At 46.4% G+C, this 14,066-nt stretch overlaps 1 protein-coding gene across 1 annotated transcript in view; it reads right to left on the bottom strand.

The window, feature by feature from the left end:
* The window catches only part of LOC142578281 (uncharacterized), a 34,296-nt gene extending 23,533 nt beyond the window's left edge, over positions 1–10,763 (bottom strand). The window contains exons 1-4 of the mRNA XM_075687682.1: positions 10,527–10,763; positions 9,266–9,667; positions 3,419–4,897; positions 219–358 (exon numbers count right to left, since the gene is read on the bottom strand). Of these exons, the coding sequence (XP_075543797.1) occupies positions 219–358; positions 3,419–4,897; positions 9,266–9,353 (1,707 nt within the window). The 5' untranslated portion in view covers positions 9,354–9,667; positions 10,527–10,763. The remainder of the gene's footprint in view (positions 1–218; positions 359–3,418; positions 4,898–9,265; positions 9,668–10,526) is intronic.
* Positions 10,764–14,066: the final 3,303 nt, after the last annotated feature.

The following is a 14,066-nucleotide window of genomic DNA, read 5'->3' as shown; positions in this document are numbered from 1 at the left end:
TTTATCCTTTCAGTCTCGTGCTTTACAGCTAGCCGCTGCCGACAGCAACCGCACGTGAGGTCACCCTACAAACTCACTAAACTAACCCGCAGAAGATGACAACGCGACCTTTGACAAAGATAGGTCCACCTAACGAAGCCTTCGCCAGCTTTTGTGAGGCACGTTTTCTATGTTCAGATCACTTCTATACCACAGTTTTCAGCATGGGTGACACTGACCTGGACAACCATAGATCTGCCAATGTAGCGTCTACCTCGCCGTGATGCATGGAGCTGGGCGAAAGCTTTTTCGTACACAAATGCCAGGTTCTTCGCAAGCTTCTCTGTGTTCGAATGGTTGTAGCGCTCTATGCGCATCACTGCAAGTAAACGGCACGGCATAAGAAAACATAGACCAGTCCGCGGGAGTCAACCAAACAATACATTCGCCGAAACAATTCGGGCATAAAGTAAGCAACAAACTCACAACGAATTAAAAGCACCACATTCCCGCCATGACCACCAAAACGCATCGAGAATGTGGCGTGTTTGGCATTACATTTTCACAAAGTCGCAATTTTCCAGATTCAAGGTGGCTCCCAACCCTAGGCACATGAATCTTGTCCGTCACCAGGGCAGGCGCAGAGCCAGGGCGGAAGCTATAGCCAGTACCTACCAGGATAGAAAGAACACCCTCTACGCAGACGCTGCTACATACGTGAACGGTAGGGACCCAGTAGTGACTATGATTGACTCCCAACTAAAGGAGAAGGTCAGCGCATAGCTGAAGAACTGCACGGTATTTGACACTGTGGAGGCCGCCATCACCCTAGCGGTTGCCGAGGCCAACAGATCCGGACGCTCGCTAGTATTTATCACGGATTCTCAGGTCGCCTGCCGAGGATTCATCAATGGTAGGGTAGGCAGAAAGGCAGCGGACATCTTAAAGCCCAGTAGCGAAAGCAAAGAAAAACACCAGATAATTTGGCCCCCGGCACATGAGGGCACTGCTGGGAATCTCCAGGCCTATCTCATAGCTCGAGGATACGCCAGCCTAGAGAGATCAGAGGTCAGGGCTGCAGAAGCGGTGAACCCTACCTACGGGGACATTATGGAGCACTTCCGGGGAACCAGAAGGTGGCATTCCCTGTCCCACAAGAAATTAGGCAGGGAGCAGTCAGTGTCCTGGTGGCAGCTACAAACACGTTCATATCCATATCTGCTTATTTAGAAAAAGATACATACAACCGTATACACAGACATTTGTTACTGGTGTGATGAGAAGCCCACAGTATACCAGGCAACGTGAGAATGCCAGAATATAAAGACAGTACCCATGATACAAAACGCCACGCCGGAGCAGTGGGAAGCTACGCTGTCCAGCTGGGAACCGGAAGGCCAGATTTGGCTAAGTGGGCGTGCCAGAAAGCCAGCTAAGGCCGCGGGAGTTCTGGGCTGATGACCCATCCACAGGCGCTCTGCAGAACCCCACCTCTGGAGCAAATAAAGTTTTCTCTCTCTCTCTCTCTCTCTCTCTCTCTCTCGCTTCTGATGTCTGCAATACTCCAAGTCGGCTCTACATGTGGTCCTAGAGATGGCTTTTATTCGACCATCACCAAATCTTTCAACAAGGACTTCAGAGAAACTGTTCACCGCCACCTCAACACATTTATATGGTTCAGACATACTCACCTTGTGCAAGCGTGGGTGTTTAGCCCAGTGGGTGAGACGATCGGCTTCTCAGCGCAGAGTAGTAGGTCCGAGACTCAATCGCTACCGCGAGCGTTTTTCCTTTCAAATTTATTTTGTTTAATGTGTTAATTTCTTTACAGCGATTGGCCTTACGTGACGGACTGACGGGTTGCCTCGTGAGGTCGGCACCGAAATGCTTACACATTTAAAATTTAATGGAACATATAGCGCGATTCGGCCTGCACCGGTGGACTACCTAAAGAAGAGGAAATTACATCTACGACAACACGAAATATCCACATATGCAACCAAAATACTTGTGCTTAATGTTCTAATGATTTACTTTAGCGCAAGTGTCATGATCGCGAAACAGGCTGAGCAGAAGTGAAGTCATGCCTTTCTTTAGCGTAAGTTTCCTACTGCCATCACTTTCGAGATGTCTGTCCTTAAAATTTTCTCGAATCTGCTTTGGTGTTCCCGACTTGCTGAGGGACGGTTTTGAGTAACTGCTAACTGGAACGCCAAGCCCATTTTAACGACAGATACCTTGGAAGCAATGCTAGATTTAGTATTTCTGCTAAGCAATCATAACTTTAGTAGTGCACAGCGTCACTTTAGAAATTCCCACATGTGCCTTGAATTTAGCAGTTAAACAGGCAGTTTATTTCTTTTAGTCGCCTCCCTAGATATTCCAGTTTGGGTATGCTAGTAAGATCTCATAAGAAAATCCACTTTAAAATGTGAAAAAGAGCTGCCTGTCCGGCGCGATCATTTTTTTTATATCTGTTCGAACTAAAAACAATTAGGTGGCGCGTCACCGTATCTAGGATTAATTCATAACGGAAGGTGTGACAAGCCATCACATTCTTGAAAGGGTACAAATTCATAATCTTTTTTTCCGCAAAAACGCCCACAGGGCTTCTTGTAGGCTTTTACTGCCAGAAAAGCTCAAGTTTGTTCAAAAACTTATACATGAGAAGTCGCCTTACAGTGCGAGCAGACAGTGCCAAGTGCTTATTAGAGTGGAATCTCGTTGATACGATTCTATACGTTTGTCGGGATAATACGTTTCTTCTTTCTTTACCGGGGCCAACGTCCCTTAGGAGCAATGTATTTTCACACGGTTATTGCGATCGCGTTGTCACGTGAAATTGGATAATAATAATGCAGAAATGGGCTTTTAGAGATATTTTTAAAGCTCATAGCTTCATATTCCCGTGCTCTAGCTTAAATACCATTTTAACGAACAAGGTGTTAAGCCACAGGCACACGTGAGGAAAAACGCACGCGGCTTGTGCCGGTAAAACTATGCTGAGGCAGTGCGGCCACACCGATTGGCGGTGCGCCGCTGTTCAGTTGAGTGAGGGAACGGAATCTTTCTTTTTTAACTTCCAGAATAACTACATTATGGGCATTGAAATGAGGAAAGTCCAGCGCGAACTGACGAGCTATTTCAACGTTGCTAAATAAACGTATGTTGACTGCGCCGCGTGGAGTCGAGTGATGCTACTCCGCACAACTTGTCATGCGGAGCAGCATCACTTGACTCCCCACAAACCTTTGCTAATGATTTTGTCACCGATTACGCCTATTTTCTTACTTTTTGGAGCTTGCTTTGGATATTACCATTTTTGGATGACGTTTTATTTTCCGGTTGCCGTGACGATCGTACCAACGAGACTCCACGTACTTTCTTAGAAGTCCAAATGAACATAAAGTATATAATACAGCTTGTAGCGTTCACGTACCTGTCTTTATCCAATACTTCATCTGATCGTTCAGCGCTTCCGGCGACGGCTCCGAGCCGTTGTCGAGATGGCCGAATGAGTTAAATACCGAGGTTGGACTGACGGCAGTATCTGGAGGGCTGCGACTCCAGTCAGGCAGAGTCGTTGACGGCGGCACAAACCACTTGGACATTGATGTCAGAAACCAATCCGTTTTTCTCGTCGCGGGAGGGCTCGTAGTGAACCACAACAGCGTCGGCCTGTTTGATTCTGTGCTACTGTGCCAACTCCCTAAGGGCGTCTTTTCGCGGGCCTTCTCTGAAGTCCACAGAGCAGATGGGCCGGACAAATACGATGCCTCTGTCTTTCCTGTTGGTAGCATTTCCATTGTGGCAGCACTGGAGGAGTGTGATCCCGTCCCAATATCGAAAGTACTTCCAATCGGCAGTAATGCAGTGGTGAAGGGTAATAATGTTTCTGGTCTTAATAATGAGGACGTTGTCAAGCTTGACGAATATAATGGACTCGTCGATGTTGGCACAGTGGTCAGCTGAGGTGAGTGCCTGGAAGACTCGATGGCCGGAAGAGTAGTCGCATCGGCATTATTCACAGAGCTTACGCCGTGCCGAGACAGATTTATCGCAGAGTAAGTTTGTGCAGATACGTTTTTCTGATTATCAGTGGAAATAGAAATATCAGTGGTTGATGAAAACGAGGTTTGCTGGAACAAAGACTTGGTGCTGAGCATAAGTTCGGATTCATTTCCTGAATACGAACTACTGGTTACGCTTGCATCTTTAATGTCTACTAATGAACCACTTTCTATCTCCGCCAATGACTCGTCTAGGAAAGGGCTAGAGCTGGAAGAAAGCAAAGGTGTCAGTGGGCTGGGCGACAGGGACGTCAAAGTGTGAGGTGTTGGTGCCATTGCACTTGTGCTATCTACAGGAAACGACGATGTTATCAATACAGCCCCCTCAGAGGAGCCTTCTTCTGAGAAAACTGAAAATGGAGATGTCAGCTTTTGAGGCCCTGACGAAAAAAACATGTCCATGGAGTCGCTATGAAACGATGGTGTCATATAGTCAGGCTCCGGCATAACATCACCAGTTGTCGCCTCAGGTAAAGCCACAGAAGGTCCCGGGTATTCTACCGAAGTTCTGGACAGACCCCAGCTGTCAATAAAGCCTGAATCTGAAGATGCCAGAGAAGTTTCTGTGCCATCACTAAGGTCTCCGTAATCCATTGCCGTTGTAGTTGCCAATAGAGGAGGCAGTTCTCCGGGATCCATGGTAACAGTAGGGGGAACAGATGCGAAGTCACTATTACGGCTGTTGTAGCTATTTTCTCCGTCTCCAGAACCATCCAAAAAGGCATGGGCGAAGCGTTCCGAATCAGTGGTCCAAGTGTGAACTGTATCTTGTGCCGTGAGCCTTGAACTGATGAGATTCCTTCGAAGCCATGGCCCTTCGTCCAGTCCTTCATCTTTCCTCAGTGCATCTGGAACAGCAGTAGCAAGGCCAGAGAAAACAATGAAAGAACGAAATGGTGGAAATTTGAGATGCCACAAGGGCTAAAAAAAATACAGGACTGCCTTTTCTAGAACCTTGAAGAACTACCATAGGAAAGGTAACAGCAAGTTGACAAAATAGTACTGTTGCTGCCTTAACATAATTAACGAGCGCTCAAAACAAGCACATTACTAAAGAAAACAAGGTAAACAAGGGAGAAGCGCTTCTTCCGTTTCCCGCCTCGCCCCCCCCCCTTTGTTTAGTGGCAGGTTTTGCTGTTAGCATTCAGTAATTATGTCAAGTATGCCTTAGCAAGTAATTTTAAATGATGCTGTCTTGTTCTTCTACGTGTCTGATGGCCGTTACACTTTGGTGCTCTAACATCACACTACACCAATTATACCTAAATTTTATTCTTCCTGACTTGCTTACTTGAGAAAAAATAAGCTAAATACAAACTGCGTGAACAACTTTCATAACAATTTGATTTTTTTTTTCACAGAAAACAACACACACATCTGTAATCACAACAAAATACAGATATGGACCTTCTGTATCTTCTGCAGTGTTCCCTCAATATGCCGTTTCAGCTGTGAAACCGGCTGCAAATTATAAAAAGCGTTTTATAATAACTGGCACCAACTGGCAACATGCACCTTATTGGGTCATTGCATAGCAAGGGAATATCAAAGCATCTGCTTCCATGGTGTCCTGCACGTCAAGTAGGCAGCTAAGAATGCTTTTGTTTTCTTTGGGAATCCCGAATTATTTAGCTATTCGCATTTCGGCAACTTTCCAGACGAAGTAGCAGTTGCATATCTCTTTACCGGGGATAAGCTAGCTCAGCGGGAGAGAAAAGCTTTTCATACGTATCTGTATAAAGAATACGTGTAAGTTACAAACCTAGGTTAAAGCGAACATACGCTCCACAATACACATTATTTTAGCAACTTCGCGAATGCTCAAGGTCTAAGTGGTAAAGAAACTAGCCCCCGCAGTGTAACTTTAATTTCTACAGTATAACTTCTACTTGCTGCGCAACACCCGTATAACAAAGCTCCGATCTCCTTACTCTGTGCGAGGTGGAAGCCTGCAGCCTTTAAGCCGCCTGCTTTCTGACCCTGCCACGCGTCTGTGTGCGGCAGCAGAAACCACTGCGCTATTGCTAGGCACGCAGAATCAGAATGATTTTCGGGTTGCTAAGACTGAAAAATCTCGGATGCTTTGCGGCCTCACCCGCTGCGGTAGCTTGGAAACGCTGACGTTACGCCGCTGAGCTCGAGGTCATGGGTTCGAGCCCGACCGCAGCATTCTGACGGGGGCTAAACGTAAAAGCAATCATGTAATTAGACTTAAGTGCAGGTATAAAACCCCGCGTAGTCAAAATTAATCAGGAGCATTTCACCATCACTTCTGCGGTCCTCATAATGGGATCGTGGTTATGGAACATAAAACACCAAAATTAATTTTATTTATTTAGTTCTTGCAGCCTCACCACGCAGCATACCATTGATTGGCGCACCGCGTAGGCCCTTCGCTCACACGCGCATGGCACCAGTCAGTCGGAGGCTGCGTAATAAAGGCCGCAAAATATATTAGCTTCCTCCAGGTTCGTTCTGGTCGGAAGACTTTTGAGGGGCAGGCGGACGTCGTTTTCGACACTCCAAACTTCCACACTATGAACGTAGTCCAATTAAGAATTAGTAGTTATGTATTACTGAGAATTTTCTCGTGATCTTCTTGAAGCCAGTAGCGTTGGTGGACAACATTCTTTCGGGTGACGACATCGCGGATGCGAGAGCAAACGAGTGTTCGCTGCTTTTGACACGAGATTGTAAATACCCTGTTGCATGCAGTGCAAAAATATTTGGCTCACATGTTCACAGGAGCCTCGTTAACAGATTGAACCATATTTTTACTACGTTAAAAAAGTTTTTCAGGGTTCCTTTAACCTCAAGTGCTTGTTATACTTTACTGCACAGGCAAAAAGGCTAAGGGCAAGAATAGTTATGCAGAACGATGTTACTATTTCTGTACGACGTGCTTACATTAGCTATGGCTCTTGGTTAGATCTTCCAGATTGCCATGTGTATGGACAACAAAAACAAAGCCCATTGTTATAAAATTTAAAGCAGCTTATCTACCCTTTGTGGTGGCTGCTTAACTCACCCCACTATCTCATAGTCATGACTCATCGGTAGTGAATCTAAGACAATCCTCAACAACCCACTGGAAGGTTGAACCTATCCAACTGTTTCCTTCGTTCCATGGGCATGCGTTTCCTTTCCCGTGCGGCCTAAGAGCTGCCCCAATTAAATTTTCTAAGCCGCCAGTGGCTCGGCGTATCGTTCACGAAAGCCAGTTGCTGCTTCATATCTCCAACAGCGGACAGTCCTGCATGCTACGTCTGTAGCGCAGCGGAGACAACCACCCACATTCTTCAGTGGATTCAGTATACGAAGAAATGCTCCGTCGTCTATACTAGACAGGGTCAACAACCCTGTGCTCCTGGAGCACAGAGTGCTTAATCACCGGTTCCAACCTAAATTTTCACGCATTGTTTTGATAGCGTTGCGATAGAGTACTGGCATTGGCATAGCGGGCTGATTTTTAACGACTTGTGCGCGATTTGAGCGCAATTGTTGACTAAGCGTATTTCTGTACTTCTTTTTATATGTGTTTTCATTTACCTAGCGTTCGGGCCTACCCGCTTGCTTCCACAATCGATGCTTTCATTTCATAGCTTATGAAAGGCTTCCGTATGAAGGACCTCAGCTGTGCTACGAAAATAATTGTCGCCTCGAGAAGTTGGATCGCCGGTGTGTCAATGGGCGCAACGTCGTGTTGTGCGCCTCTGACAGGCATCGCTATCGGAAGAGAGAGAGCGAAAGCGGAAGTGAGCAGCGCGCCATGATTGCGTGCTCGGGGGTCATTCACGCGATGACCGAGCGGACATGTCATGCGCTTTGCGCGCTACTTGTCCGGGTGCACCTAGCTTTTCCTTCACCGGCAGCGTTCTCCTTTCACTTCCTTTGTCTCTCTCACTTTCTGTTTGCTTTGAGGCTGCCAATTCAGCTGCGCGATGAAACAACACACTCCGCGTTTTGAACCGCTACAAAGTTGTTCGACATCTGCGCCTTAGTCTCCTCTCGCTCCTTTGCAGAGGCAAGAACAGCAGGCGGTTAAAGTACGGGGCGCCAGCGTTAGCGGCTCAGAAATGTTTGTGCACACTGTAATGTTTGCGTATAGAGAGGCACGTGGTGAGGAATGCACTCTTAAATGTCTTATTTGATGCCGATACGGACACTGCACACACTTTTCGGTCAGAGAAGATTCCGGCAAGGCATTTGCAAGATTAGAACCACCTTTATATCGAAATTCACTGCAACGAAAATGGCTACGATGAGCGATTGCGCCGAATAATCACATTATATAACTGATTGGATTTTACGTCCCAAAGATAAGTAGTGGGCTATGAAGGGCGTCATATCCGAGTGCTGCGGATAAATTTTGACCCTCTGTGGTTTTTTAGTAAGAAGCTAAATTTGCGTGCATAAGTCCTTATTCTTTTTCTTCCTGCTTAGTGGGAACGCAATAACAATATAATATATAGTGTCTCCACTGCACAGAGTAAGAAAGGCCTAAAAGCAACGGCACCTCAGAATACTGTGCACGTTTTGGAAGCCGCACAGATTATTTACCTCTGTTAACCAAGATGTATGAATTTTAGTTAGAACAGTTACTAAGCACGAATCTGGCTGCGACTTCTGTTATCGCCTGCATAACAAGACGGAAGCTAGAATGTTAGGCGCGAGGCATCTGTGGCATCCGATAAGGTTGTATGCAAACAAATCCACATATATCAACATGGCGTTAGAACACAGTAACCTAAATGGCTTGAAGCAATCACGACTGATTAACGTGCCATGCATGAGTCGCAAAAATGAATGCACTATTGCTTTTGGTGTAAAGCGCGCAACACGATGTCCCTCTCTCTTGAGACTACCTAATGACCACCATAGGTGCTATTGCCGGTTTTGACGTAACTTATGGTGCTCATACTCAAGACACCGCAACTCCTCAGCTAACGAAGGTTAACGATAAAACAATTATAAAGATCATAATTAAGCGTCGGTTCCAGGTTGTGCAGTGGTGGGGCTAGACGCAGCAGATAGAAGCCCAAAAGTGAAGTGACCTATATGTGAAAGCGGCTGCACACAAAAAAAAATTATTAAAAAGTGCCGAAATATTCTTCCACACTGCCATATGGATCAGAACACTGATCAGCAACATTCTATGCATCGCATGGAATTTACGTGCGAAAGGCAACCATCTATACAGACGCTTCCCAACGTACCTGCAATGTCGAATGCTCCGAACAGCGACACCGACACCACCAACGTCACGGCGGCACAGCGAAGGATCGGACGCCGCAGGGCGTCCATATCGGACGCAGTGGGATCAGCGGTGAAGACCAGGCAGGGCCGCACTTTCGGGTCGTGGCCGGTGACAGCGGAGGCCGCCAAGCTGAAGAGTGCGGTGCGCGGTGGGGCACCCGATTGTGCTGCGCGCTACGCACCCGGACGTTCATTGCGGCTCTGAATGCGCTTCCCGGGAAAAAACCGCAAAGCCCGCCGCGCCGTCAAAGGCACGGAGCTGGCCAGCGGTCACCCGTGGTTGTCCGCTACTGTCGCACTGCTGCTCGCCGCCGACGTCTCCTCCCACTGCCACCGAGTGCTCGATGTCGCCGGCCCCTGAGCTGTGTTTGTATACAGTTAGCAAAACTCGTGCTCCAACTCCAGCAGTTGTCAGCGGCGTTCACTTTATAAGTAGCAGTGCTGCTGCTGAGCTGTACAGGTTCTTCTTGGTATGCGTAACGCATCATCGCGGCTTAATGAGAAGGAAATTGACCCCCATAATGATATGATGCATGACGCGTTATGAGCTCGCCTCGCGTAAGTATTTAGAAAAACCTTATCGGCAAATAGGTACTGAGGACTGTAGCTTCAAGGGAAATATTGCGAGGCATCATAAAAAATGACAGTTCATTATCAACCGGGTCATATCGCGGCGGAGAATGTAAGAAAGTTACGGGTGACCGATAAGTCACAGTTGAGACGAAACTTATCAATTTAAATTTACAATCTGAGGTTTTATGGGCCAAAGCCATGATATGATCATAAGGCATGCCGTAGTGGAGGACTCCGGTTCAATTTTGAGCAGCTGGATTTCTGTAACGTACACGCAATGCAAGGTAAAGAAAATGTCATCGAAGACTGACATAGCTTGCAAGAACACGTCCCAACTTTTTTAAGAGAAAATACAGAACGATCAACTTTATAGGGCGCAGATCAACGATGAGTTCAAAATTGTAGGCTTTTTGCTAATGTCATCCTCGGCAATGAGCCGGCATGAACCGGTAGGGAACAAAACATGGCACCAAGTCACCGAGACCCATCTTACACTCACAACACGTCTGCGACATTTAAACGTACATTTCAACACAAGAAACAATAATATTCGAGAAAGGTGCTCTCATTGAGTTCACTCACGATGACAGGTATAACTACAAAACGAAATCCTAATTTTTCACACGCACAAAAAAAGAAAACACTAACCTGCGTATAAGCATGGCTTTCTTATGCACTACACCATGTTTCTTGGTAATGTCATAACCGAAGAGTCCGTCAGCTACTCTGTCGTCCGGCTTAACTTGATCAAAATGACGCAATTGCGTGACCCTCGGTCTGCCGGGCTGTCAGCACGCTTAGCGTTGCAGGTAACACCGTGTCGGCCCGCTCACTTGGGTGATTAAAGCGCCAAGAATGCGCTCGTAACATCTGCCCGATGCGCGCATCGAGCGGGCCACGGGTCCGCTCTTGTGTTGCGAGGCATTCGGGTGCCATGGCAACGGGCCGCGGGATCGGCCCGCCGCTAGGGCGTCGTTGCTGGAGAGCGCGAATTTCGCGGCTCGTTCGCATTGAGCTCCCTACAAAAATTACTAGATGGGCCTACGATATCTGGGGCTACGATAGATCCACTACCGTGAGAATGATGGTTAGTAGCCTGGATTTGTCTTTACTGCGTGCTGACGTCTTCGAACGTTCTCGTGGCGTTATTTATTGCGCTTTATCTTTCTAGCTAGGTTATGTAAGGTTAGGCTAGGTTAGGTCAAGTCCGCCAAAACGTTGTGCCCCCTCGAGTGGCAGTCGTCAGCTAGCTCTCTAGCTGTTCTTTGTGATTGTTTTTACATGTGCGAATCAGATTATTATTATTATTATTAATAATAATAATAATAATAATAATAATAATAATAATAATAATAATAATAATAATAATAATAATAATAATAATCACAGTAATAATAATAATAATGTAAAAAGTTCCGAGCGCCCACCGTTCTTTAAACACACGAAGGCAATTAGTCTCTGCTCCCATGCATAATCAGTGCAAACTGTTGCATTTATAATGTACTGTAATTGGTTCAAAATGATCAACTGCGAAAGTCACACAGCTGCTTGAAGCGAAAAAAGAACTATGAGGTTTAGGCAAATTTATACGTACTGCCCATCAGCCGAAGATCCCCACGCGCACCAGGATTTCCTCTGAAGTATTTAATTTTTTTGTAGGAAGCTTCATGCTCCTCCGTAACCGTTGGGTTCGCTTTGTTTCCGCGCCCGACGGGACAAGGACACCGCGAACTTCCGCGATGACATCCTGTGCTTTGTTTTGCGCGCGCTCCAAACTGTGCATTTTTAGGTCGTGTTTGGCGGACCATTCGTCAGTCGGTTTACGGTATCTTTTTTTTTTTTGCAAGCTTTTTCCTGAATCTAACGTAAATTTCTCGCGTGATATTCCGGCTAGGTGAGCGAGAAATTCTGCGGCCAGATGTACACAGCTTCCGTTTTCCTTGTTTCCTTTCCAATGCGTGAAAAGCAGTGCCACGGTATTATTAATTTCTCGAAATTAGTTTCCCGGTTGTGCGTGCCGTAGCGCATCAGCCGCCGATTTCATTTCCGCCGTAGTTCGGCCCCTTCCGGCCAGCGAGCGTCGAAAAGGTCACTCCAGAAATTCGTGGCACTGGTCCGATAGCGCGAAAGCGTTCTTTTTAGTCGCTCGCCTTGCACACATACATCTCGGACGCATCCGAACGTGTCTGGTCGTATCCGAACTATGTGTCTAGTCGTTGCCTAATTAGTTAACAAATAGTTAGGCTTATTTAATTGTATGGTGGCGGCGTTTGTTCAATGAATGAATGAACAAATTAAGCTTAGTAAGCGTACGATGTCGGCTTTTGCTTAATTAATGAATTAATAGTGATAAATTTGGAATAAATAATTCTGAGTGCCTTTAATTACTTGTTGTTAGCCCATGTATATAACCTGAATTATATTAACTAGCCTCGCTATTGTTAGTTACCCGCAATTATCCGTCATTACGTTTAAGTAATTTCATCGTAATTAGTCTCCATTAGGCTCCCTTACCTTTCGATAGTCTTAAGGAGACTTAAATAATGCCATCGTAAATAAACTTATTAGGTTTTTATTAACCTTAGTTACTCCTGATACATCTTCAGTACTCACTGTATATAGCCACATTCATAAATCTAAGAAGTCATGCGTAGTCGTAAGGCATTCTTCTATATATATGTACCCCCGTAGGACCCCATGTATACCTAGGGAGAGCATCGTGCCACGCGTTATAGACAGACGGACGGACGGACGAACAGATTTGTGAGGGAAGTAGCGTTATAAAATGCTTACGCATTAAAACGGGGCGAAAAGAAAGCCATCGCAAATGGCGTCAATGCAGGGGTCACGTGAGCTTTCTGCCCAGCTCGCCGGTTTGGGAGCAGGCGATTGGGCAGATTTGTCGAGCGAGATGGCCACGGTTGATTCCGTGGCCATCTTCAGTTCCGGCATCCAACCGGAACTGAACCGGAACTGAGCTGGAACTGAACTGGAACTGAGCCGACGACCGAAAAAAAAGAACATTATTTTGAAGCAAACCGCATGCAAACTGGGAAGTTACGACTATTTCTGCGCTCATGAATAATCATTGCGAATTGTGGCGTTGATAACGCGATACCTTGCGGAAAATTATCAATTTGCGTAGTCGCAAAGCCATTTGAAGCCATAAGGATAGAGCTTAAGCGAATCCATGAACTGAAAATTATTCCAGTGTATGCTGGCTGCACTGCCATACTTGCAGGCTTGACGCTCCTGTATAGAAATCAGTGCCAGAGTAATTTGGTAATTTAAGCAGGAAACGCTATGGCTATGACAGCCCACTGCTGCCGCAGTGACTGAGTACAAAAACGAAGGAATCGCTGAAGTCTTCTCCGTGGTTTGTAATGAATACAGACAACTTTAGGCCTGTGTGTCGCGCGCGTGACGTTGGCTGGGAGAGCCAGTGCTCAAATTGCAAGCCATGTTTTTCAACTAGGAGTAATGAGCAGTATCGCGCATCTCGCTTCAAGTTTATCCGACCTCGGGGTTTCTAAATAACGTTATGGCACGTGATACGCGCCCTGGAAGCTATCTGCGAGGAGAAAACGCGGCCACCAGTATCAGCTGCTCGTGTAAACAACGTCCAGTCAAACTGTCTCATCAGAGCTCCCGCCACGCCGTTCTGGTGAAAAACAATACTCATTCACCGGAACAGTATGCTACGCAAGCGTAAATCATTCTTTTGCTCTCGAAGCGTTTAATGAGGTGCGCTATCCTTCTTCGTGTGGAAATAGTAAATGGTGGTACAGGTCAATACGACAGTTCAGTTCCGTGTGTCTTCCAGGAGCCCGAGCAAGTTTATCGCCTTTAGTCGGGTTCGTTCTCCACGCGCGAAGCCAGCCCGTGGCTCGCGCAAAAGGATTCGAGCAGGCGCTCTTTTCGCCTATACCGAAAAGGGCAATTCCCGCGTTTGAAATCTCAAGCACATTATTCTTGGCCTGACCGTTGCACCAGAAGCGTTCAGCGTTATACAGCACAAGAAACTGAAAGCTGGGTGAGTTCGCACTTAGCCATATTCATACTTCGGCTTGCGCATGACGCACACGAACAAAGGAAAGGGCTAGACAAGTGGTCCTTTCTTTCGTCCATGTGTTTCATGCGCAACCCAACGCACGGATGTGAGTAGTTCCACAACATATGGCAGTCTTT

The sequence above is a fragment of the Dermacentor variabilis genome, chromosome 4 (assembly GCF_050947875.1).
Source record: "Dermacentor variabilis isolate Ectoservices chromosome 4, ASM5094787v1, whole genome shotgun sequence".
Taxonomy (NCBI): Eukaryota; Metazoa; Arthropoda; class Arachnida; order Ixodida; family Ixodidae; genus Dermacentor; species Dermacentor variabilis.
This window is presented reverse-complemented; position numbering and strand designations above follow the sequence as displayed.